General features: G+C 40.4%; 2 protein-coding genes and 1 pseudogene across 4 annotated transcripts in view; 2 read left to right on the top strand and 1 right to left on the bottom strand.

Annotated features, from left to right (window-relative positions):
- Nucleotides 1-27,855, bottom strand: part of RANBP17 (RAN binding protein 17) — a 383,252-nt gene that overhangs the window by 337,067 nt on the left and 18,330 nt on the right. The window lies entirely within an intron of this gene.
- Nucleotides 10,229-26,409, top strand: LOC118912023 (transmembrane and coiled-coil domain-containing protein 5A-like). Its single transcript, XM_057489075.1, has 14 exons — nucleotides 10,229-10,370; nucleotides 13,712-13,868; nucleotides 14,298-14,421; nucleotides 14,797-14,847; nucleotides 15,559-15,630; nucleotides 18,336-18,392; nucleotides 18,848-18,907; nucleotides 19,323-19,387; nucleotides 20,615-20,672; nucleotides 22,517-22,686; nucleotides 23,480-23,610; nucleotides 23,746-23,824; nucleotides 24,328-24,390; nucleotides 25,950-26,409. Exons 1-14 carry the CDS (start codon nucleotides 10,229-10,231, stop codon nucleotides 26,134-26,136), a joined length of 1,416 nt encoding a protein of 471 aa, XP_057345058.1. The 3' UTR covers nucleotides 26,137-26,409.
- On the top strand, nucleotides 22,899-23,008 carry LOC118912051 (small nucleolar RNA U13; annotated as a pseudogene).

Here is a 27,855-nt window from a genome sequence, read left to right as displayed (position 1 = left end):
GGGAATCCCGGGGAACTCCAGGCGCCCTAACCCCCTGGGCGGCAGCACAGCACGGAGGACCCTCATGGAGATAAACAGTCTCCCAGCCATTTCCCCTCCGATGCGGCTCCGCCATAGTGGAGAAGCAGCCTGAGGCAGCAGGGCAGAGCTTCTTTCACAGCGGCCGGGCAAGAATTAGAAACCCGTCTGCGCGCAGCTGCCAAGCACAAGCCACTAGGGGTCGCTGTTCTCCCCGGAGAGGAAAGCCACAAACCAGCAAGAAGGGACGTTCTCCCAGCCAACACATGAGCCTGCTCCCCACAAATACCTCTATTGCCATGAAAAGGCAAAAGATTTTGATACAGAGCAGACTAATCCAGACATCCTCCCCTGAAAAGGAATATGGGGAGATAGACCTAACCATTCTCCCTGAAAAAGAATTCAAAATAAAGGTCATAACCATGCTGATGGAGCTGCAGAGAAATATGCAAGAGCTAAGGGATGACGTCCGGAAGATTACAGAAATGAAACAATCTCTGGAAGGATTTAAAAGCAGAATGGATAAGATGCAAGAGGCCATTGATGGAATAGAAACCAGAGAACAGGAACGCATAGAAGCTGACACAGAGAGAGATAAAAGGATCTCCAGGAATGAATCAATATTAAGAGAACTGTGTGACCAATCAAAACAGAACAATATTTGCATTATAGGGGTACCAGAAGAAGAAGAGAGAGAAAAAGGGATAGAAAGTGTCTTTGAAGAAATAATTGCTGAAAACTTCCCCAAACGGGGAGAGGAAATAATTGAACAGACCACGGAGGTATACAGAACTCCCAACAGAAGGGACCCAAGGAGGACAACACCAAGGCACATAATAATTAAAATGGCAAAGATCAAGGACAAGGACAGAGTTTTAAAGGCAGCTAGAGAGAGGAAAAAGGTCACCTACAAAGGAAAACCCATCAGGCTATCATCAGACTTCTCAACAGAAACCTTACAGGCCAGCAGAGAATGGCATGATATATTTAATGCAATGAATCAGATGGGCCTTGAACCAAGAATACTGTATCCAGCATGATTATCATTTAAATATGAAGGAGGGATTAAACAATTCCCAGACAAGCAAAAGTTGAGGGAATTTGCCTCCCACAAGCCACCTCTACAGGGTATTTTAGAGGGACTGCTCTAGGTGGGAGCACTCCTAAAGCTAAACAGATGTCACCAGAGAAATTAACATCACAGCAAAGAAATTAGACCAACCAAATACTAACTAAAGGCAAAAAATAAAACCAACTACCCACAAAAGCAGTTAAAGGAAACACAAAAGAGCACAAAATAAAATACCCAACATATAAAGAATGGAGGAGGAGGAATAAAAAGGGAGAGACATAAAGAATCACCAGACAGTATTCATAATAGCTCAATAAGTGAGTTAAGTTAGGCAGTAAGATACTAAAGAAGCTAACCTTGAACCTTTGGTAACCACGAATCTAAAGCTTGCAATGGCAATGAGTACATATCTTTCAATAATCACCCTAAATGTAAATGGACTGAATGCACCAATCAAAAGACACAGACTAATAGAATGGATAAAAAAGCAAGACCTATCTATACACTGCTTGCAAGAGACTCACCTCAAACCCAAAGACATGCACAGACTAAAAGTCAAGGGTTGGAAAAAGATATTTCATGCAAACAACACGGGAAAAAAAGCAGGTGTTGCAGTACTAGTACCAGACAAAATAGACTTTAAAACAAAGAAAGTAACAAGAGATAAAGAAGGACATTACATAATGATAAAGGGTTCAGTCTAACAAGAGGATATAACCATTACAAATATATATGCACCCAACAAAGGAGCACCAGCAAATGTGAAAGAAACACTAACAGAACTAAAGGAGGAAATAGAATGCAATGCATTCATTTTAGGAGACTTCAACATACCACTCACTCCAAAGGACAGATCCACTGGACAGAAAATAAGTAAGGACACAGAGGCACTGAACAACACACTAGAACAGATGGACCTAACAGACATCTATAGAACTCTACATCCAAAAGCAACAGGATATATATTCTTCTCAAGTGCACATGGAACATTTTCCAGAATAGACCACATACAAGGCCACAAAAAGAGCCTCAGTAAATTCCAAAAGATTGAAATCCTACCAACCAACTTTTCAGACCACAAAGCTATAAAACTAGAAATAAATTGTACAAAGAAAGCAAAAAGGCTCACAAACACATGGAGGCTTAACAACATGCTCCTAAATAATCAATGGATCAACAAACAAATTAAAATGGAGATCCAGCAACATATGGAAACAAATGACAACAACAACACAAAGCCCCAACTTCTCTGGGATGCAGCGAAGGCAGTTCTAAGAGGAAAGTATAAAGCAATCCAGGCATATTTAAAGAAGGAAGAACAATCTCAAATGAATAGTCTAATGTCACAATTATCGAAATTGGAAAAAGAAGAACAAATGAGGCCTAAAGTCAGCAGAAGGAGGGACATAATAAAGATCAGAGAAGAAATAAATAAAATTGAGAAGAATAAAACAATAGAAAAAAATCAATGAAACCAAGAGCTGGTTCTTTGAGAAAATAAACAAAATAGATAAGCCTCTAGCCAGACTTAATAAGAGAAAAAGAGAATCAACACACATCAACAGAATCAGAAACGAGAAAGAAAAAATCACCATGGACCCCACAGAAATACAAATGATTATTAGAGAATACTATGAAAACCTATATGCTAACAAGCTGGAAAACCTAGGAGAAATGGACAACTTCTTGGAAAAATACAACCTTCCAAGACTGACCAAGAAAGTAACACAAAATCTAAACAAACCAATTACCAGCAAAGAAATTGAAGCGGTAATCAAAAAACTACCCAGGAAGAAAACCCCCAGGCCAGATGGATTTACCTTGGAATTTTATCAGACATACAGAGAAGACATAATACCCATTCTCCTTAAAGTTTTCCAAAAAACAGAAGAGGAGAGAATACTCCCAAACTCATTCTATGAAGCCAACATTACCCTAATACCAAAACCAGGCAAAGACACCACAAAAAAAGAAAAATTACAGACCAATATCCCTGATGAACATAGATACAAAAATACTCAACAAAATATTAGCAAACCGAATTCAAAAATACATCAAGAGGATCATACACCATGACCAAGTGGCATTCATCCCAGGGATGCAAGGATGGTACAACATTCGAAAATCCATCAACATCGTCCACCACATAAACAAAAAGAAAGACAAAAACCACATGATCATCTCCATAGATGCTGAAAAAGCATTCGACAAAATTCAACATCCATTCATGATAAAATAGATCATACTGAACAGCGAGAAGCTGAAAGCTTCTCCTCTGAGATCAGGAAGAAGACAGGGATGCCCACTCTCCCCACTGTTATTCAACATAGTACTGGAGGTCCTAGCCACGGCAATTAGACAAAACAAAGAAATACAACAAATCCAAATTGGTAAAGAAGAAGTTAAGCTGCCACTATTTGCAGATGACATGATACTGTATATAAAAAACCCTAAAGACTCCACTCCAAAACTACCAGAACTGATATCGGAATACAGCAAAGTTGCAGGATACAAAATTAACACACAGAAACCTGTGGCTTTCCTATACACTAACTTCACTAATAGAAAGAGAAATCAGGAAAACAATTCCATTCACAATTGCATCAAAAAGAATAAAATACCTGGGAATAAACCTAACCAAGGAAGTGAAAGAGCTATACCCTGAAAACTATAAGACACTCGTAAGAGAAATTAAAGAGGACACTAGCAAATGGAAACTCATCCCATGCTCTTGGCTAGGAAGAATTAATATCGTCAAAATGGCCATTCTGCCCAAAGAAATATACAGATTTGATGCAATCCCTATCAAATTACCAACAACATTCTTCAATGGACTGGAACAAATAGTTCAAAAATTCATATGGAAACACAAAAAACTCCGAACAGCCAAAGCAATCCTGAGAAGGAAGAATAAAGCGGAGGGATCTCGTGCCCCAACTTCAAGCTCTACTACAAAGCCACAGTAATCAAGACAATTTGGTACTGGCACAAGAACAGAGCCACAGACCAGTGGAACAGAATAGAGACTCCAGACATTAACCCAAACATATATGGTCAATTAATATATGATAAAGGAGCCATGGACATACAATGGGGAAATGACAGTCTCTTCAACAGATGGTGCTGGCAAAACTGGACAGCTACATGTAAGAGAATGAAACTGGATCACTGTCTAACCCCATACACAAAAGTAAATTCGAAATGGATCAAAGACCTGAATGTAAGTCATGAAACCATAAAACTCTTAGAAAAATACATTGGCAAAAATCTCTCGGACATAAACATGAGTGACTTCTTCATGAACATATCTCCCCAGGCAAGGGAAACAAAAGCAAAAATGAACAAGTGGGACTATATCAAGCTGAAAAGCTTCTGTACAGCAAAGGACACCATCAATAGAACAAAAAGGTATCCTACAGTATGGGAGAATATATTCGTAAATGACAGATCTGATAAAGGGTTGACATCCAAAATATATAAAGATCTTACACACCTCTACAAACAAAAAGCAAAAAATCCAGTTAAAAAATGGGCAGAGGAGCTGAACAGTCAGTTCACCAAAGAAGAAATTCAGATGGCCAACAGACACATGAAAAGATGCTTCACATTGCTAGTCATCAGAGAAATGCAAATTGAAACCACAATGAGATATCACCTCACACCAGTTAGGATGGTCAACATCCAAAAGACAAACAACAACAAATGTTGGCGAGGTTGTGAAGAAAGGGGAACCCTCCTACACTGCTGGTGGGAATGTAAATTAGTTCAACCATGTGGAAAGCAGTATGGAGGCTCCTCAAAAAACTAAAAATAGACATACTATTCAATCCAGGAATTCCACTTCTAGGAATTTACCCTAAGAACGCAGCAGCCCAGTTTGAAAAAGACAGATGCACCCCTATGTTTATCGCAACACTATTTACAATAGCCAAGAAATGGAAGCAACCTAAATGTCCATCAGTAGATGAATGGATAAAGAAGATGTGGTACATATACACAATGGAGTATTATTCAGCCATAAGAAGAAAACAAATCCTCCCATTTGCAACAACATGGATGGAGCTAGAGGGTATTATGCTCAGTGAAATTAGCCAGGCGGAGAAAGACAAGTACCAAATGATTTCACTCATATGTAGAGTATAAGAATAAAGAAAAACCTGAAGGAACAAAACAGCAGCAGACTCACAGACCCAAGAATGGACTAACAGTTCCCAAAGGGAAAGGGACTGAGGAGGATGGGTGGTAAGGGAGGGGTAAACGGGGGATGGGGGGAGAAAGGGGGTATTACAATTAGCATGTATAATTAGCATGTAGGGGGGGACATGGGGAGGGTTGTGGAACACAGGGAAGACAAGTAGTGATTCTACGCTGATGGATAGTGACTGTAATGGGGTGTGTGTAGGGGTACTTGGTGAAGGGGGGAGCCTAGTAAACATAATGTTCTTCATGTAATTGTAGATTAAAGATAACAACAACAGCAAAAAAAAGTTAAGCATAAACCTATGACCCAGCAACACCACTCCTACCAATGTATCTACTCAAGAGAAATGAAAATGTATTTTCCACACAAAGACTTGTCTGTCAATGCCCACAGCAGCACTGTGCCAAAAATGTGCCAAAACATTATAGCAACATTCTGCCAAAAACCAGAAAGAACTCAAATGCCCATTGAGTAGTGAATGGATAACAAAACATCATATATTTATACAAGGGAATACTATTCTACAATTAAAAAAGACAAAATACTGTTACATGCTACAACATGGATGAACCTTAAAAACATTTTTCTAAGTAAAAGAAGCCAGATGCACAAAACTACATATGGTATGGCTTTATTTATATGAAATATCCATAAAAGGTAAACCTGTAGAAGAAGAAAGCATCTTAGACATTGATGGTATGGAAGCAGGACTGCCTGTAAATGACCATGAGGGCTCTTTTGGGGATGAAGGAAATTTTCCAACACCAAATTGTAAGAATGTTCCCAAAACCCTAATTTACTAAAAATATTAAGCAGATTTAAAATAACTAAATTTTATGGTATGTAAATTATACTTTAATAAAACTGTTTGAAGGCAGGGAGGGAACAGAAGGGAAGGGAAGTGGAGGGATGAGAAGGGGAGGGAGGGAGGAAAGAGAATGGAAGTGGTGGAAGGAAGGAAGGAAGGAAGGAAGGGAGGAAGGAGGGAAGGAGGGAAGGGAGGGGAGGGAGGGAAGGGAGGGAGGGAGGAATGGAAGGAGGGAAGGAGGGAAGGAGGGAAGGGAGGGAAGGAGGGAAGGAGGGAAGGGAGGGAAGGAGGGAAGGAGGGAAGGAGGGATGGAGGGAGTGAAGGAGGGAAGGAGGGAAGGAAGGAGGGAAGGAGGGAAGGAAGGAGGGAAGGAGGGAAAATACCAACAGCATTCTTCAATGAACTGGAACAAATCATTCTAAAATTCATATGGAACCACAAAAGACCCCAAATAGCCAAAGCAATCCTGAGAAGGAAGAATAAAGCTGGGGGGATTACGCTCCCCAACTTCAAGCTCTACTACAAAGCCACAGTAATCAAGACAATTTGGTACTGGCACAAGATCAGACCCAGGGACCAATGGAACAGACTAAAGAGCCCTGATATAAACCCAAGCATATATAGTCAATTAATATATGATAAAGGAGCCATGGACATACAATGGGGAAACGGCAGCCTCTTCAACAGTTGGTGTTGGCAAAACTGGACAGCTATATGCAAGAGAATGAAACTGGATTATTATCTAACCCCATACTCAAAAGTAAACTCAAAATGGATCAAAGACCTGAATGTAAGTCATGAAACCATAAAACTCTTGGAAGAAAACAGAGGCGGAAATCTCTTGAATGCAAACATGAGCAACTTTTCCCTGAGTGCATCTCCTCAGGCAAGGGAAACAAAATAAAAAATGAACAAATAGGACTACATCATGCTAAAAAGCTTCTGTGCAGCAAAGGACACCATCAGCAGAACAAAAAGGCATCCTACAGTGTAAGGGAATATATTTGTAAATGACATATCCGACAAGGGGTTAACATCCAAAATATACAAAGAACTCACACACCTCAACACCCAAAAAGCAAATAACCCTAGTAAAAAATGTGTGGTGGATATGAACAGACATTTCTCCAAAGAAGAAATTCAGGTGGCCAACAGGCACATGAAAAGATGCTCCACATCACTAATCACCAGGGAAATGCAAACTAAAACCACAATGAGATATCATCTCACACCAGTTAGGATGGCTAGCATCAAAAAGACTAAGAACAACAAATGCTGGTGAGGATGTGGAGAAAGGGGAACCCTCCTACACTGCTGGTGGGAATGTAAGCTAGTTCAACCATTGAGGAAAGCAATATGGAGGTTCCTCAAAAAACTAAAAATAGAAATACCATTTGATCCAGTAATTCCACCCCTAGGAATTTACCCAAAGAATATAATTTCTCAGTTTCAAAAAGACATACCCCCCTATGATCATTGCAGCACTATTTTCAATAGCCAAGATATGGAAGCAACCTAAGTGTCCATCAGTAGATGAATGGATAAAAAAGAGGTGGTACATATACACAATGGAATAGTATTCAGCCATAAGAAAGAAACAAATTCTACCATTTGCATCAACATGGATGGAGCCGGAGGATATTATGCTCAGTGAAATAAGCCAGGCAGAGAAAGACAAGTACCAAATGATTTCCCTCATTTGTGTAGTATAACAACGAAGCAAAACTGAAGGAACAAAACAGCAACAATCTTACAGACTCCAAGAAGGGACTAGTGGTAACCAAAGGGGAGGAGTGAGGAAGGGTGGGTGAGAATGGAGGGAGAAGGGGATTTAGGGGTATTATGATTGGCACACATGGTGTAGGGGGGTTCATGAGGAAGACAGTTTAGCACAGAGAAGACAAGTAGTGACTCTGTGGCATCTTACTACACTGATGGGCAGTGACGGCAATGGGTATGGGGAACACAATAATATGGATGAATGCAATAACCACATTGTTTTATCATGTGAAACCTTTATAAGAGTGTATATCAATAATACCTTAATAAAAAAATTAAAAAACTCTCAATGGCAAGTTTGGCAGAAATTGTTCACCAGGAAGGTTGAATATTGCCTTTATAAGCCAACGAGAGAATAAATAATATGAAAGGGGAAAACATTCCAATGTACAATTTCCAGTAGGGAAAAAAAATGCATGATAAAAATTTGAGCCTCATAAGGGCAGGGAAAAAGAAAGGGGTCATGACGATTAGCATGTATAATGTGGCGGGGGGGGGCATGGGGAAGGCTGTACAACACAGAGAAGACAAGTAGTGACTCTACAGCATCTTACTACACTGATGGACAGTGACAGTAATGGGGATTGTGGGGGGGACTTGGTGAAGGGGGGAGCCTAGTAAACATAATGTTCTGCATGTAATTGTAGATTAATGATAACACAATAAAAACAAACAAACAAACACAAAAAGAAGATAAGCAGATGTGCATTGAGGTTACCAGGAAATAAAGGAACGAATAAATGGTGAAAAAAAAAACCAAACCTTGAGCCTCCATTCCAAATGGAAACATAATAGCAGCAGAACATTTACTGTCCCTGTCTTTATTTTCCTCACATGTAAAATTAAAAGCTGATGTATTAAAGACATTCAAAAATGGTAAAAATATAAATACATATCTGACAGTTTGGTTGTACCTAAAAAATGTAATGACCATATAAATCTGTTCTTTGAAGTGCTTTTATCTAGGGTAAGGGTGGGGAAATAGCCTGAATGCTCATCACAGGTAAACATTGGTTGAATCCCTCTTGTAGACTGAGTTGGGTCCTACTAGAATTCCTACACTGCAGTCCTCATTCATAGTACCTCAGAATGTGACTGTATTAAGAGATAAGGTCTTTAAAGAGGTAATTAATTTAAAATGAGGTCATTAAGGAGGGCCCTACTCCTCTATGATGGTGTCATTTTAAGAAGAGGAAAGAAGGACACAGACACACACAGGGATGCCTCTGTGAGGACACAGGGGAGGACACGGCCATCTGCAAGCCAAGGAAAGGGGCCTCAGGGGAAACCAGCTTTGCCAGCACCTTGCCTCATAGCCTCCAGAACTGGAAGGAAATAAACTTCTGTTGTTTAAGCCACCCAGTGTGTAGCACTTTGTTGTAGCAGCCCTAGAAAATTAATACAGGGCACTCTCCTAGCACTCCAGGGGTGACAGATGTGCACACAGACAAACAGGTAAGAAGGGTGTGGAGAAGCAAATCATGAGGATTATCAACTTAGCAGAATTTCGTGTGCTGACTGAAATGACATAGAGTATGTAAAAACCTGGAAAATGTTTATGAAAAATATTAAGTAAGGAGACAAACAACAGTATTATCTATTCTCTGAGAACTATAAATGAAGGTTTGTCAATAGAAAAAATAGAAGAAAACATAAAAATACAGGTCAGAGTTCCCGACCACAATGCAGCACAGTCTGATGTGTCTCAAACCAAAATACAGGGTTTTGCTGAGGTTAGATTCTTGATGAGTTTTCATTTTTTAAATTATTTATGCTATTATATATATATATACACATTTTGCCAGGTCAAACTACCATCGTTGTTTATTGGATATTAAATAATGGCAGAATTAACTAATGGTACATTCTTTATTTTTCTTAACATTTCAGTGCAGTTCAACTTTCTGCTTTTGAGAAAGCTATTCTGAGTATTTTAAAAGGGAATTCAAAGAGGTTCTATGAGCCTAAAGATTGCAAAAAATAGTAACTAAAAATAAGTAAGGACATAAGGAAAATCATGTATTTGATTCTGTATTCGAAAAACAATGATCTACAATGACGTTCTAGAGTCTTGTGTAGTTATGAGCCTCAAAACCAGGCTCATCTATAAACATACACAAGCAGAATCTGCCAAAGTGAAACGACAGGTGAGTCAGCAGCAAGGACCAGGGCCCAGGCGGCCGCGTCCAGGGCTCGGGCCCCTGGCCTGCCCCCTCACAGCAGAAGGGAGAGGGCCAGGCAAACAGACCCTGAGTGCCCAGCCTGGAAGAGGAGGGGATGTTTTCACAACAGACTGCCACGCCAAGGTCAGAGTTCCCGACCACAATGCAGCACAGTCTGATGTGTCTCAATGACTCTTCTGCACAGGGCCCAGCACGGCTTGGAAAAGTTACAAGGTGAAAACAGCTGCTCTAAAGATGCACTGGGTGTTAATCAAGCCACCTCTCGATTAGCAGCAATGCTTACATCAAGGACCTTCATTTGCTCCCAAGGCAACGTTTCTACCTTGATTTAGCAATTCTCACTAATAGCAGTCTGTTTTCCTCGCCGCACACAAGGCCCCAAGCTTTGGGGTTCTGCTGCCCCTATAGGTTTGCCTGTGGTAGCCCCTCCAGGAGAAAAGCTCCCCAGGAAGGAGACAGAGCTTTATTTTTATCCCACTCAAAGTCCCTATCCAATCCATTAGTCGCTACAATAACCTTGGTCCAGGGCATTTCCTGGAAAAGCTATATAACCAGCTGGGATTATTGAACTCTCCCTACCATTAATTCCTGGGAGAGGCCATTGGCCTGAATTGGTACTTAATTACTCTTCTGTGTATAGCTTCATAAAGCAATGAAATGCCTTCTTTCAGGAAGAAGGGAGACGGTAATGGGGGTCATCAGAGGCTGTTAATTTTACAAATAGTTTGTTAGAAACTACAGTATGTTAAGAAGTCACTCTGGTCCACAAATCAAGTCAATACAGTCCTTAAGTAGAGATCCAAAACTTCCCAGGTTTCCTTAACTTAGGCGAAAAGTTACAAATTGTACAGAATGTGGCCAAAGTGTACAGACTCATGAATGCGGGAACATATTCTTTACATAGTGCAATTGATTTTATCTTCCCCTCTCCCTGCTCTGACTGAAGTTGACAGAAAATACAGTGGGGCCAACTAGAGATATCATGGACTTTTCCCAGGTAAAAAATCTCTTATGGGTAATTTCTCGGTATTTTGGACAGATTCTCCTTCTCCAGAGTTCTTTTTTCCCAGAATAGTGGCAGCTGCAGGAAAAGCTACGCGTCCTCAAAGCAGCAAATGAGGAGCTTGTGTCCTCACGCCTCCTGCTGGTGCCCTGGGCCTGCTGGCCCTTCAGCTGCATACTGGCCCATGCTTCTGCGGGCCATGGGCCTTGTTGGCTATTGCCCTTGGTCGTGAGGCCTGAGGATTCTGTGTTCACCTCAGCACAACCTAACATTTCCTTCCCATTGATCAGGCCTCTTAACACATCCACACCACACTTCTGGGTCCGGCAATGCTCAGTGCTTTCTCTGCACCACCTGATTTAAAACTTCAGTTCCCTCCCACGTAAGCAGTACACACTGAATTTCCTCTCACCCTCTTCACCTATGTTTCTTCAGAGCATTCCCCTTTTTTATCATACCAAATAAAATACATGTACTCATTTATTGCGTTGTGTTACCCCTCCCGCCCTCACATATACTCCCTATAATGTAAACTCCGTGACGGCAGGTGTTTGGGCTGTTCTGTTCACTCTGTCTCCCTCATGCTTAGAACAGTGCCTGGCACCCATAAGTGCTCTTCTGTTGTTTCAGTGCGTGTCAGATGAACGAGCGCTTATGGGATCAGACTGCTGCCTTAGGACGCAGGTTCCCATAGCTGCACTCAGGCAGACAGGAAGCTCAATCTGAGAGAAAAATAAAACACAGGGACCACCCCTTCATACTACCCAGGAATCGCAACCATTGAACTGACTACCACCAAACGGAAGACTCGGCCATAAAACACACGCACCCATCTAGCCTTGGAACTCTGCGTGAATGACCATTGTCACCCACCCCACTGTGACATGCTGCCCCACCCATCCTATGTCAATAGCAGAGTCCTGACCCTTGGAAGGTTCTGACACTCTACTGGATGGTTCCAGTGGGGAAAGATTGGACTTCAGAAGCTGAGCGACTAAGGTAGAATTAGGAAGCCATTTATATGAGAAGGGGGACAGAGTTTATTGAAGAATTGGAGAAAAAGAGGAAACTAAGGTACAGAATGAACCAAATTATCTACTTCTGCTTGGTTTTTTCTGAGCCCTATTTAATACTAAAGATCTCAATATCTGAAGATCCTTACAGAGTCCCAGCTAGAGGTCAGAAAGATTACTTTTCAGGGTGGTTATGCACCTACATTCATGCCCACAGGGCCTTAAAGAAAGCAGCTGGGCACAGAGCAAAAAGGGACTTCAGAGGAATGGATGACCTTTATTGATTCTAATTACCTGGAGCAAAGTTTGAAAGGGTTCTTGTTCTAGAGAACCATCTCCACATATACCCACTAGAAGGACAGACATTGAATTTTCCAGAAATATCACTGTATCCTCACTGTATCCTTACCAGAGGTACAGTCAGATCAGGGAGACAGAAGAATCAAAGGGCTGGGTTTTGTCATGGCCAAAACCTGGGGGGCTGGAGGAAGGAAATCGGTTGACTTGACTTTGTCCCTATCCTTTGGGACTCTTGGCTAGTTACTCTGTGTTTCATAAATGGACCCATTTCCCCACCTCATCCAATACATGTCTGCTGGTATTTTAGGAAATCTATAATGGAAGAACCTGAGGAGGATCAGCTAGATTACGAGTAAGTATCATGATTATGCAAAGCCACATCCAAGGACCAAGGTGTGAAGCAGGCCTGCTCTTCATGACTTCCCTCATCTTCCCCCCACTCCGTCCTACACTCCTGTCTATCCAACCCCCTGCTGACACCACCCCGAGCACTCCAGGTCCTCCTGAAGTAACAACTATTGTAAGTCCTGCATCCATTCAGCCCTTCCAAGGAAGGACTTACTTTGCCAAAATCATGCCTCATTCCTACTCAAAACAAAAGACCTCTCCCTCACACTTTATACCCAGTTAATCATTTCAAAGAGAAACCAATTAACTGACATGCAACAAAAAGAAAAAGGTATTGAGAGCTTCCCATTTGCCAGGTACCCTTTCTAAACCACTGAGGTGTTACCACTATTACATTCAAATTCACTGCAAAAAAGATGTTTGTATTCTTGAAAGTGAATGCCTGGATCATGTGTGTACTCGGTGGAGTAACTCCCATGGTAGATTCTCAAGCTTTGTAGCAGGAAATGGAGAAGTTTTGAGATGCGAGGAGGGAGGGAAACGCAGAAGCCCCATCTGCTGGAGGAGAGCTCTTGCGGCATAAGGCAGGAACCAACTCTAAGTGATGTGCCAGGTGCCTGGATGAAAATACTCAATGGAAGTGTATTTCTGAGCAGATTTTGTGCTCCATTTGCCTGAGAAGCCATTCTCTCCAATATAAGAGGCTATTAAGGAAGCAAACTTCTTTTGGAACCAGGGAGGAGGTGTACTATTATATTGAGCACTTTGATCAAGAAAGCCTGGGAAAATCCTCTCTTGCTGACTGAGTTGAGAATTACTGAAACAAATAGTAGGGCATGATTAAGAAATATAATTTCCTATGAAAAAGGAAAGGTATGCTCCCAGAAACAGCCAGGTTGTTGAATTACATGTCTCCTAGATACCCCTTCTGGCCCAAAGATCGCTGACCCTGAGATAACTGGCCCTTGTACCTTTCGTGGGCTGAATCTGTAGGTCAGAGGAGGTGGAGATCTTAAGACTGACCCAGTCAAAGAGGAACATTGATAGTTTGAACAGAGACCTTGAACGAGATCTGCAAAGAATAGATGAAGCAAATCAGGAACTTCTTCTCAAAATCCACCAGAAAGAAGATGAAATACAGAGGTGAGTGCTGGGGTTTCTTGAGGGAAGTTCCCAATCCAAGGGATGGGATAGAGGAGAAGAGACAAACCTCAATTTTCCTACCTGCTCTAGAGACCTATATCTTATGTAGCAGTTTCTTCCTCATTCTTTGGCATTTCCTGTGGCTCAAACCCTGAATTATAGCAAGTTTCAAAGAGATTCTTAAAAGATTGGTTGATATTCACCTGAGCTGAAAGAACACTAGGGTGTTTGACTTGGGAATCAGGTCAAACTTTGAAGTGATTTTTTTTCCTGCCTTTGAAGTGATTATGATGGTAAGGACCCAGGAAAGATGGGTTTTCGACTTGAGAGCCATATTTATTGACACTGAAGTACCCTTAAAACTGACAGATGTGTGTTTTTCAGTTCTGAAGCAGTCTGTTCCTCATACTATGTGCTTGTGTCATTCAGGCTGGAAAGTGAGATCACTCAGCCCCAAGACCTGACAGATGATGAGGAGTGGGAGAAGCAGAATAGTACCAGCATGGAAAGGGAAAGAACGTTGCAAGACCTGGAAGAAGAAATAGCCAGACTTGTAAGCAAAAAGCTGGGAAGAGCCATCTGATAGGTGTTATTCCTCAGCTTGTCTATCATCAGTCATCAGATAAGCTAGTCTCCTCTTTTTTACATGCAAAGAATAGTCAAAAGACATGGTAAAATATGTGTTGAGTAATTTTCATATTGGTAATATTTCATATTGGGAAGCCCTGCATGTGGGCATGTCTATCCTGGTGAGTTGGCGTAGATACGTATGTGGAAATCAAACCACAGGTCCTTTACCTGACAATACGCAGTGAGGTAGGGTTACTGCAGGAAAATAGCACCCGGTGAAAGGGAGAACAATCAGCTGAACAAAGATGGGTGGTAGCAAGGAGCTCCACACCTATGCGCTGCTTCTTTCTCTCAACAGGAAAGGAAAAATGAGACTCTGGTCCACGATACAACAGAACTTCAGAAAAAGGTGGGATGGGGCTCTAGTTTTCCCCAGGTTCCCCGCAGCAGCTCCAGTTGTCAAAGGGACAAGGGAGGGAAAATGATCATAGAGGATCCCACATGTCAGAAAAGTCTGTATTGGGGGCGGGTTCTACCCCTGCCCCCCTCTCCCGAGGCTGAGCCTTGTACCTGAATGCCATGGACTTCCCCTGCGAGCATAAGGTGAAGGGAGTGGGGGCGACATCTGGGCTACTTGGTGATCCCATGGGTTTTTCATTCTATCACAAGAAAATGGAATCCACTGACACTCTGTTGGAAGGTGAAAGGTTAATTTTATTTTCAACAGAGACTTTAAAAAATTCTTAAATCCCAAGGACTTCCCCTTTCCTTATCCAGGCATTCACTCCACCTCAACTCCAGCTCAAAATACAGTGGGTTTCCTATGATCGCCCTACTTTCTGATCCACACCTCAGCCCTCTGTAGCCCGGAATGGCATAGGGTTCAGGGAAGTACTCCTGCTTGGGCAGACTCTAGCTCTGGTGGCCAAGACTAGTGAGAAGAAGACGGAGGTAGAATAAAGATGCTTCCAAGGGCACCAAGTATCCATTAAGGGACCATCTACTGGCAGCTTTATCAAGGCCATGTTATTGGCTCTACACACCAAACAGTGCGTTTGTCTTCTAGAATTGTTTATTTGATGTATTTTTATTTGAAATATGTATTTATTTAAAATCATAGCATACAAGGAAATTGCAAAAGGCAACCAAGTGTGAGCAAGGCCATCTAAAGGGAGCACTGGAAGAGTTGAAGGTAAATGAAAAAGCAATCTTGAGTGGGTTTGGGTTACGTGACCAGGAAGCAAGCTTTTAAGTGGAAACAACTATCAAAACTGGGATAAATTCTTTGTAGTTTGAGCCCATGTCAGACTTAAGCCTAGGCTACTGAGTACTGAATTCTTTTCTGCCCTTGGTAAGGAATTTCACTCTGAAGCCATACATTTTGTTTCTCTTCCTTCAGGAAGAGCAGAACACAACTGCACAATGCATATATAACACTGAAGTCCCTGGTTTATATCCTGGTCCCAGCACTTAGTGAGGTATATGAAGTTGGGCACTTTAATCAGCCCCTTTCAGCCTCAGTTTGAAAACGGAATGAAATGGTATATTTTTAAAATACTCTTTCCTTTATTTGAAGAGTAAAACCTTGAAATGTCACATATTTAACGTGATTATGTAAAAGTCTAGCTGAGGCAAATGTATGGATTCATAGAGCAGAGCTAGGATTTGTCAATCTACTGTGTGCTAGGTAATTTACACACTCTATCACTGACTCCCATCCAGAAAACGAGTCATTCAATTTATCACTCAAATATGTAGTGACCTCTACCTGCTGAGTGTATCATACATTGCTTAGCATTTCTCTAATTGTGTTCCAAAGATAAAAACCTGGCACAAGCACAATCCATCTGATCAAAGATGAAAAAAGGTGGACTTATTTTTTATTCAGAAAGCAGGTGCAATTCTTACTTGATACTTTCTGTAGAATTAAATCTTGCCCTTGCCTTATTTCTCTTTAGCCTCTTACGGTCACAGTTAAGCCCATACTACGTCTGTGGAGCCCCTGCAGAGATGGACACACTGAAAATGAAATAGAAAGTGAAAAATAGAGAATTACTTCCCTATTTCCTGTCAGCCAAATTAGTACTGATGGCCACACACACACAAAAAAACAAAACAGGAAGTCCAGAGCCACCAAAACAGCTTGCTTGGCCACACCTGTTGAGGAAATGTATCTGGAAAGGAAGAAATGTGGAGCCTGCATGTGCTTCAGGATAAAGTTGGGGCGCAGGTTAGAAAGGCTTAAGAAGCCCCTTGACTAGCCTTGCCATATAACTGCATTTGCTTCCTTCTGCTCAAAACAAGTTTTCTTGACGGTAGCCCTCCAGAGACCATGGCAAGGCTTTAAGTCTGGTGATGCTGTGTCACCTTAGCTGAGCTGAAAGACTATAGGTAGTTCCAGGTATTGTCAGAACAATGGCCATTGTTTTCCTGGAAGCTATTAGCCCACCTCCAAAGAACTCTAAAGCATTATTGACCCATTACATTACTCCCATTTGCCTACATGTGTTGTAGAATTCTCAAGTGATTTCTCTAATTCTATGAAATACATAGCATATCTCTTGCTTCTGTTGTTCTTACATCCTGGCAATCAGCTCATCAGTTTAATGGTATGCCTGCTATGCCTCTTTGTGTCTCAGACCACCATCCTGAAAATACAGCCCTTAGCACATTTGGCTCTCTGGCCCTGGATATAATTGACTGAAGAGGAAAGGAACCCTTAGAAGTTCTTCAGATGTGAAACAATGGTACCTAGATCAAAGTGGGAACAGTAGAGCTAAAAGTGGAAGGAAGGAAAAACGCAGGCTTGTCTGCTCTAACTAGGGAATAGAGCCCGAGCACATCTATTCCTCTGCTACTATTACCCTTCTGCGAGCCACCATAAGCCCTTGCCTGGATGCCAAATTAGCTTCTTAGTCTTCCTGCTTCTGCTCTTACCCTTAATCTACTTTTCACACATAGAAAAGACTTATTCTTTAAAAACACAAATCAGATTATAACCTTACTACTTCGAGTTCACACCTGGCTTCTCACTGCAATTAAAATAAAGAAGCCAACTCTAGAAGCTACAAGGCCTTACACATAATCTCATCCATGTCAACCTTTCCCCACCTCATCTCCTCCTTACCAGGTATTTCCCCATGCTCCAGCCACATAACTTCCACATACACACTACATATGTGCTCTTTCACAGTCTTGGCTCTTGCTGCAACCCTGCATGGAACATATTTCTTCCAGATCTCCATTTGGCTACTATTTACCATTTAGATTTCAACCCAGTATCATCCCATCAGACAGGACCTCACCTATGATAGCTGTCATGCCATCACTATCACTACATTTCTCTGTTTGTATTTCTTTCATAGCATTTATCATTATCATGCTGACTTATCTGTTAATGTCCCTAACTAGAATGTCAGCTCTGTGAGGCAGAGACTCTGCCTGTCAATCCTGTTCACCACTGTAGACTTTCTGCTCTCATGGCCCTCTGCCCATCACTCCAACATAGTGACCAATATAGAATAGGCTTCCATCAAACAAGGAAGGAAAAGAAGGAAGAAGGAGGACTATGGGGAGTAAAAAAGGAGTGAGCAGTAAGTATATAAAAGGAAAAGGAAGACTGAGGTTTTTCAAGATTGATGTTTTTCCTAAGAGGAATAGCTAACAAGGAAGGAAGCTAAGAATTGTAGTTTAAGCATGAGTGGAGCCCTGATGAATGCTAAGGGCTTGGGAGTGTAGAAGGGTAGGTTCACCAGAAGGATGCTGCATGGTTTGACTCTCCTCCATTAAAAAGACATCTGATGCACGTCAACCACCTGTAAGATAACCTTTGAGACAGCATTTCAGAATGGAAGCCTGCTTGCACCTTGAATTACCCATCTTCTTCCCTTTCTATAGGTTAAGTTACAACAGCTCGAAGCTTCCTGTGCTGACCAAGAGAAGGAACTGGCTAAGGTGATGGTAGTAATTTCAGTATTTCTTCTCCCAGAGAAAGGAAAAGTTGATGTTCAGTTAGACAATGCAATACATTCTGCAAATGATTGAGTTATATATATAATAAGGTTCCAGATCCAGAACCATTATGGGGCTGAGGAGGGGATGAAGGAAAGGAAGGTAAATGCAGTCTCCTAGGTTTCCTTCTCTTCAATAATTTTTACAGGATATGTTCCATATCTGTATCTTCAACAAATTAGTATCTATTTTTCTCTCAACTGTCCCAAAATAAAATTCCCTGCAAAATAAAGCTTATCCAGCCTCAGAAATGAAATGAGTTCATACATACAGCAAAAACTTATTTAGAACAATTAGAAAACTACATTTAGGGTCTGGGATTTAGGAGGAAACAAGTATACTCTGGTTCTTAGAGAAATTTCCTGAAAGAAATTTAAGACTGAATTTTGGTTTCCCAGGTAATGGAAGACTACGCATTAGTGGCACAGCTCTGCAAAGATCAAGTCTTCTGCATTAAGGTACAGTTTCTCGGTAACGGGACAGAGAAGGGTTTGTAAGGTACAGGATAAATGTGAAACCAGGCTTTTCAAAGAACACTTTCTAGAACAATATTAACTCTTCAAAGTGGCATTACAAAGGGTCTTTGGGTCCTTGACAACCCAGCACCAATATCATTCTGTTACAGCCCTGGTCTCCTGACCTCTGTGCTCTTAAATTCATAACGAGCACTTTTCCTTTCATTACGCCATTTACCCAAGGACCTGCCTGGGAAGGTAGGAAGTGCAGCGAGTGATCAGGAGTGGTGGGGAGTGTGGGGGCTGGAAAAGAAGACCAAGCATTCATGTTACCACGTAATAATACATGCTTCTTATGATTAGAAAAAGTGTAAGGCTTCTAATTAGTAACTGTGGTTTCTTTTATTTCTCTTGGAAGAAGTACCAGGAAACTTCAAAGAACATTGAAGAAGAGGTAGAGACACGGCTCCTTGAGAAAGAAGTGTGAGTTTTGGCAAAAAAGAAACTTCTTGGTTTTAGTGGTAACTCCATCTCAGCCCGGGTCACAGCAAACATTCCTCTGACCAATTCCTACTCGGGACTGAGTGAGCCCCAATGCCACATCTCTCTCCCTTCTGTTAGTGATTGTTTGACGCACACTAAACCACACCAACTTTAAAATGCAGGTCCTTCTTCCATCCTTCTTAAAAAACCACAGAAACACATCTCCCTTCATGCTTTTATCACATTTTCAATTATTCAGGTTTATATTAAGGGCGGGAACATCTGATTTTGAAAGGGCTGGTAGGCACTCTGATGAGTAGGACATTCCTACTTTCACAGAAAAGCCCTTTAAACTAATACCACCCTCATTTCCCCCAAAACAGAGACTCAGCCATATAAGATAGGCATGAAACTAACCTCTAGACACATGAAGGCTATCATATTACCAAACTCAAACTGTACACTATATTAACTACTAAACTATGACCATTAAAGGTTAGAAATGGTAATACAAAAACCCCTCCTTTCTGAGTTTGTCTAAAATTGACATGGTGAGAAAACAAAGTCAAAAATCTCACTCCCGTTTCTTGGCCCCTTTTTAGAAGTTAAATCTTAACTTAGTCGAGAAGTACTTACATTTATTAAATATTTTAGAATCTGGGGATCAAGGTAAAGAGATCCAAGCTTCATACCGCCTCTAAATAGCCCTGGTATGCATTGTGGCCTGGGAGGGCCACAGGGTACCAGGACTTGGAATTCTGAAGGATACCTTCAAGTTTCCCGAGAGCCTCTTGAACATTAAGTATGGCTTCACTGCTAAGATAAGTTTCTAGAGCAGAGCTGCCCAGTAAAACTTTGTGCCATCCAATAAGGAGCAGCGGGCCACTTACTGAGTACCTGAAACATGGTTAGTTTGGCATTTTGTGGCAGCAAGTTCACAGGGCTAAAAGATAAACTTTTATTTAACTTTATTTTTGTAATAAATATTGGTTTTGGAGGCAAGGTTGACATTCAACAGAAATTTTTTGGCATGAAATATATGGTTTTGATCATCTTGAGGAGCTTATTTTTATTTTTATTAATTTAGTGTTCATAGCTACATGCAGCCACTGGCTTCCATAGTGGACAGCACAGCTTTAGAATATGAAATTTTTAAAATAATCATTATGTAGTATGAATATTTGAGTGTACTTTATTCAATCCCTATCTTGGTTCATTTCCCCCTAGATCAAAAGTCTTGAGCATGAACTCGGCAAGAAAAGAACCTAACAGCCAAAATAATAAGGTGAGCGTTCCACCCTGTGTCCTCTCAGGGCCACTGCCTGTCAGAGTTTCCAAAACACTATAAGCCAGGAAACATACACAAAGCTTCCCATGTGCATTTTCCAAGAACAGTACTAGATATAATTTCAAAGCATTCCAACCTGAAACAAAGAAGACAACTGTCTTCCCTCTCTTACAGCATGTAAATACGAGACATGTCCTCGTAGAAACTAGTCTAAGACTTAAGAAGGTTCAGAATGCAAGCAAGAAGGAACATTAACTGAGGCTATGCTCTACAGAGAAGAGGCTAATATAGGACACATATACCACACCGCCCTCCTCCTGCAATCACAGAACTCTTTCCAGATGATCCCAACATGGTCCCAAATCTTTCAAAACACACAGCACCAGGGTTATCTGTCACTATCTGATCAGAGTCGCCCCATGACTTAACATAAGAAGTCATCACTTCTTTATGACACAGCTCCAAATCTGTTCATGTTTAACATCGTGATGTCACCAGCACATATGTAAAGGTCAGAAGGACACAGAATTGGATGCAGAGCATCACGGCTCTTTGCCTGTTTGGGATTTTGTGGCAGCAAGTGCACAGGGCTAAAAGATAAACTTTTATTTAACTTTATTTTTGTAATGAATATTGGTTTTAGAGGCAAGGTTGACACTCAACAGAAATTTTTTGGCATGAAATATATGGTCTTGATAATCTCAGAAAAAAAAGAAGTCTTCTTTTCCTAAAACGCAAACATCAATAATCCACCATTGTCCCTGGGGTCATCCAAATGTTTGGGTATATGTCAGACATGCCCACAGTGCCCATGACTCCAATTGTTCTGACCAAGTTATTCTGCCCCTCTCTTGCATATTCCACTCAGCAAAAAAATTAACTAGACCCTGAAATTAACTGGACTCCCCCTCTCTAGGACGAGGCTTAGCATACTTTCTGATATGTCCTGTCATTTATTCCCAATGGTTCATCAAAGTACTCATCTGACTACCCAACAGAGGGAAAACAGTGTCTTCATCAAGATTATGAGAGTCCCATGATGGTCCCGTTCCCTGAGTTTGAGCCGTCTTTACAGAGACACTCCCTGAGCACTGATTAGAGGGCACTTCACCTCATCTGACTCAAGCTATAGAACCAAATTTGTAAAACATAAAGTTTCTCATGATTCCAATTCTATGAGCCTTATTTACACAATTTTAAAACGTGATCTTCATTCCTCTGTCTTTTTATCTCCCAAGGAAGTTAAAAGGAAAATGAAATAACTAAGAAAATATTTTGTAAAAGAAATGCCACAAAAATCCAGGATATATCTTCATCTTTACATTTTTATACTTTTAAAACTTATCTCAGAATATATTTGTGTGGTTTCCATAGCTTGTTCATTCCTCTAAGGGTTGCTGGCTGAGCTGAAGGTGAGCAAAGAGTTATGAGAGCCCAGAATGTGGATTCCCAGAGGTCCCGCCTGGCCCTACCACTTACCAGCTATATAACCTTGGGCAATATACTTTATGTTTCTATGCCTTCCTTTGCTCCTATCAGTATATAAGAAGGTGATACAAAATTATATATAAATATGTAAGTGTGTATATGTATATATATATATACACACACACACACATATATATGCATATGTATATATATATATAAATACTGCACACACACATATATGCATATATATGTATACTCATTGTCTTTGAAATTTTCATCTGTTTATGCTTATGAAAAAAATTTGTATGGTATCTAAATGTAACATATAACTAATGGCTCACTGAATATTACTTGACAGTGATGACAGCTTCCAAAAATTGCTTATTTATCAATGTCCTTTCTTCTTCTCCCAGGACAAGTCTCTCCAAAAGAAGGGAATATGGCTCTGTAAAAGGCAAGTAAATATCTTTGAGCAGACTTCCGGCAAACTGGGAGATCTACTAGCCATCCTGAAGACAACAAGGAGAACCTTGTATACACACTCACACACACACACACACACACACACAGAGTCAACAAACTAGTGTCATCAGTGACCACATTTCTCAGTTTTAATGCTATGACTTCTTGCTGAAAGGCAATTACTAATCTCATTTTCCAGTATTAGCAGCCAACAGCCCACTAGTAACCAGAAACGGGTATCTCATCACCTAAAAGAGATGTGGCAAATCTCATATTTACTCCCTCTTCCCTTAACAGTCTGAATTCATTTGATGTATCTGGATCCCCAGTAGAATCAGTAGATTAGAAATGGGGTTCATAAGCATAGTGATTGGGTTTTCACACTATTGTATGAGACATGCCTCCCTCAAACCTTGTTACAATGTCAGCTCTTACCCCCGACATGAAAAATATATACATACATAGGGAGAGAACTTCTAAATGCAAGTATACTGCTGCCTAATAACAGATAAAAGAGGAAATGATTGTGAAAAAGAGATAAAGCACCTAACAGTATCCAGCACATCATAATTGCTCAAAAATATTTGTTAACCTGAGTAAGAACTCAAGATTCAAACAACTGAGTGCATATTAGTTCTGAAGGAATCACTGGGACAGCAAAATTTTGTATTCATGTAGCCCTTGTATTTTCAAGAAAAGGTCAAATTATGTTCAATATAATGTTTAAGAAGGCATACAGAAACAGATTCAAAGTGGTATAAAATATGATTTAGAAAGAGTTCCATCAAAATGATTAACATAAAATTATTGGTGTTTAAAGGTAATTTCCAAATGTCTAGAATATTGCCTTAAGGGGGATGTCCCTTCATACAAGGTAAATGAAGTACTACATATTTTGATATCCCTACATATAGTGTTCCTGGAACAACTAGTAGAATTTTTCCTAGAACTCCTAGGACTGCCTTCACCTATACTTTTAACACCCGTGCCAAGCATGGAATCGCCCATGTGGACTCCCCAGGACTGTCTGCCTTAATGAGAGTTGGTAATCTGGAGGAGAATGTACAAGTTTAGTTCAGAAAACTACAAATACCTTCCCTCTTGTTTTACTCGACTATTCTGTGGGGCACTGGTACGCTGGTCGTTAAATCAAGAGATTAAAAAGTTGGTTATTCCTAAGATTTTCCCTGGGAATGTCACCCAGAACCTCCTTATGAATATAGTATCCAGCTTCAAGATTTGCAGGAAGGAGGAAGGAGGTTTGTAAAGGGCCTCTGATTCTAATTCTAAGATACTTCACCAGAATGGATCCTGGATCCTGGCTCTAAGATCAACTCTAGAGAAAGACTTCAGAGAACTGGTGGGGAAGGGGTTCTCTTTGACTAGTGAGTGCAGGTGGTAATGAATTTGTCCTGGGGCTGGAGGCAGCCCAGAACAGCTGGATAAGGTTAATGTAGGAAGGAAACAGTGGCAGTTTGCTCATGCAAATCACAGTAACACAGCAAGGGCAAAAAAATTCATCGTTTAAAGAAATCAAGACCACTACAGGGAAATTTAGAGAAATGTATTAAGAAATATTAAAAGTATCATGAATGAAAGAAGAGAAATATCATGATCATGGATAGGAAGCCTTAATATCAGAAATACATCAGTTGTCTCCAGTTGAAAAATAGTCAATTCAATTCCAATCAAACTCCCCAAAAGATTTTTCATGGAATTGAATGAAATGATTCTAAAATATACTATATTTGGAAGAGTAAAGGGTCAGACATAACCTGGAAATTTTAAAGAAAAGCAAGAGGTGGGGAATATGCCATTTCAGATATCAGAACTTACTATGAAGCTGCAATAATTATGATAGTGTGCTATTGGGACCAGACTAGGAAAACTGAACAATGAAACAGAACAAAAAAAGAGCTTAGAAACAGTGCACATTTAGACCTTTGATATGTAACACTAATTGTATGTCTTAGGGGAAAGGAAGAATTGTTCAAAAATATGGTAGGGAAAAACGTTATCCAAATAAGACAAAAAATGATATCAGATCACTAACATTCAGCATATATAAAAAGCAAGCCCAATGTGTTAAAGACTTAAAGGTCCACAAAAAGACAGAAAGGGATCTTTAAAATTCAGCATGAGTTATCTATTCCCACTCAACAAATAACCCCAAAACTTACTAGTTTCAAATAATAAACATTTATCATCCCATAGTTCCTGTGAGTCAGGAATCTTTGAGTCATTTAGCCTGGTAGTTCTAGCTCCAAGGTCTGTTATGAGGCTACAGACAAGATGTTGGCCAAAGTTACAGTAATTAGAAGGCTTGGCTGGGGCTAGAGGATCTATTTTCACACTGGCTTTTTTGCTGGATTTTGGCAAGAGGTCTCAGTTCCTCAGCACATGCACATCTCCACAGGGCTGGTTGTGTATCCTCCCAGTATGACAGCTGGTTTTCTCCTGAGAGTAAGGAAGAAGCTACAGTGTCTTTAGTACCTAGTCTAGGAAGTCATACACTGGCACCTCCACAATACTGTACTCTTTAGAAATGAGCCATTAAGTCCAGTCCACACCCCAGTGAAGGGAAATCTCCTAATGAGAGGAGTATCAAAGAATTTGTGAACATATTTTTAAAATGCTACAAACTCTCAATGAAGATAGAAGTACCTTTCAGGCCTTGGTATAGGGCATGGATTTTTAACACGACATAAAAAGATTGATTCTAATTAAAGGAAAGGTTGATAAACTAGACTTTATTCAAAATTATTAACTTTTGCTCTTCAACACTTAAGAACAAGTGAAAGTTAGAAAGTAGAGGGAAGTTATTCAAAGTACACACGGAAAAGGATTCATATCAAGAACATATAAAGAACTTTTACCATTTAGTAAGAAAAGCTCAAACAACCTAGCAAATAAATGGGCAAAAGGAACACATCAGACCAATAAACCTATGCACAGATATTCAGCATCACTGTTCATCTTGGAAATACAAATCAAGACCATAATGAGATATTACTTTACACCCATTTGATTAGTGAAACTTTAAAATCTGATGGTAAGTGTTGGAGAGGGTGTAGATCCATAGAAATGCATACTCTGCTAGTGGGGTATAAATTGGTGTGACTACATCACAAGATAATTTCAGATAATGATAAATACTAAAAGAAAATAAAACACAGCAATGGAAGACAGTAACTAGCAAGCCAGCACAAGGGAAGGACCACATTTACAAGGGGTTGCTGGGAACGGAGACAACATTTAGTGGGAGACATTTGAATATCAAGAAGGAATGAGGTGTGCATTTAGGTATGACTTACTATTTTGTTCCTGGTTTTCTAACATCTGGCTAAAAGTTTCTTGGCTTTCTCTTTTCAGGATTTCTCAGGTTCTCTTTTTCATCACCCTATTTTTCATCACACTGCTGGGCTACTTGTTTTTCCACATAAGCTTTATAAATCCAGATCTCCTAATCGACATACTACCCAAGATACTGAACAGGAGCACCTTGTGGAGGCTAAGGAGCTTCGTCTCTGCATCTCTCACACTTCGGACTGAGGACTTGTTGCCCCACTAATCTCCAAAAAACATCCTTGGAAAAAGAAGGCAAGTGGTACCTGACTGTGTACACTGGGAGATGGTGGAATTTGTAGAGGGAAGATGTTTTCTCTAGTTTTTCCCTTGAGGTTTGCCTACTGATTACCTTTCCTCCCATGTTGTCTTTCCAAGATCGACCTTGCCCAGTAAACAGCTCAGTCAATAGATTTCAGTGGCTATAGAATAAGCTAAATAGTATGAAGTAGTAAACAAAGCAGACCATTTTCAGAATAATGTCATAGATGCTAAGCAAAGTTAGGGTCTCTCAATACTCCTAGTTAATCTTAAAAATGTAAAAGACTGGATCTCTGCAATGCAGATGGCTCTCAACTGATAATTAGAAGTCTATAGCAGCAAGCGACCTTAACTTAAGCTAACTTAAAATTACAGCAAAATTTTAAGAAAGATATTGCCTTATGGAACTAAAAATCTGAGGTTTCAGGCATGGCTGAATCCAGAAGTTTCACCAGTGTCCTCAGGGCTTCATCTCTCTCCCTTTCTCTGAATGGGCATTGCTCCTTTAAGTGGCAATATTCTGCCAATAACCTAAATCTTATACTACCAGATTAGCAACTTCAGTACAATCAGTCTTTTCCAATAGCCACAGCAGGAAATACCAAAGAATCTGTATTGGCCGAGGGCAAATGCCTATCCCTGTCCCATAATCCGCTGATCATGTGTCACCAAAGTCATCCTTTAATGAAAGGCTGAAAGGCATCTTGTACCACAGATAAATATTACGAACAGAAGTAAACAAATGGAAAAAAAAAATTAAGCAACTTTCTTAATCTGGTAAATTGCCTAGAATGAGTAAATTCTTTCTTAACCCCAGGCCTCAGAGAAAACAAAATCCTCTTCTCCTGGCAATTACTAGAGTAACTGCAAATATGCATTGTCTGACAATACAAGTCACTGAGTTTTTACCTGGCGCCCTAAATGGAAACACCCCCCACCATCTCAAAGAGCAGCATTACATGTGTGGCTTATTCCCACACTGAGTGGCAGAGGCATTCTAGGGTCCAGTGGAATCTGGCAGTTTCTGCCGAGTAGGTGTGGCCTTAATAGGTGTTTCACTAAACCAGACTTCGTTCTTGGCACAAGGGGAGGATAAGGTATGGCCAGCTCCCATTTACCACTGTCCTGCCACATGACAGAGCTGAGCAAGAAATCCACTCCTCTGCACTCATGAATTTGAGACTTAGAATCATGAAAGAAAAAGTATTTTCACACACTGTGATTTCAGAGTCACTTAAGAAAACTTAAAAAAATTTTTCCTTTCATACATATTTCATTATTCATCACTATGTTTTCTCTGCTGTAGCTAAGTGACAAAGCCCCAACTTCTGTGGGACGCAGCGAAAGCAGTCTTAAGAGGAAAGTACGTAGCAATCCAGGCATATTTAAAGAAGGAAGAACAATCCCAAATGAATAGTCTAACATCACAATTATCGAAATTGGAAAAAGAAGAACAAATGAGGCCTAAGGTCTGCAGACGGAGGGACATAATAAAGATCAGAGAAGAAATAAATAAAATCCAGAAGAATAAAACAATAGAAAAAAATCAATGAAACCAAGAGCTGGTTCTTCAAGAAAATAAACAAAATAGATAAGCCTCTAGCCAGACTTACTAAGAGAAAAAGAGAGTCAACACACATCAACAGAATCAGAAACAAGAAAGGAAAAATCACGACGGACCCCA

The sequence above is a fragment of the Manis pentadactyla genome, chromosome 2 (assembly GCF_030020395.1).
Source record: "Manis pentadactyla isolate mManPen7 chromosome 2, mManPen7.hap1, whole genome shotgun sequence".
NCBI classification, from domain to species: Eukaryota; Metazoa; Chordata; class Mammalia; order Pholidota; family Manidae; genus Manis; species Manis pentadactyla.
This window is presented reverse-complemented; position numbering and strand designations above follow the sequence as displayed.

Coding starts and splice junctions, on each gene's coding strand:
- LOC118912023 (XM_057489075.1), top strand. CDS start 10,229: ATGACTCTTCTGCACAGGGCCCAGCACGGCTTGGAAAAGTTACAAGGT. Junction 15,631..18,335: donor GAGCACTGGAAGAGTTGAAG/GTAAATGAAAAA, acceptor CCCTTTCTATAG/GTTAAGTTACAACAGCTCGA. Junction 19,388..20,614: donor CGGCTCCTTGAGAAAGAAGT/GTGAGTTTTGGC, acceptor ATTTCCCCCTAG/ATCAAAAGTCTTGAGCATGA.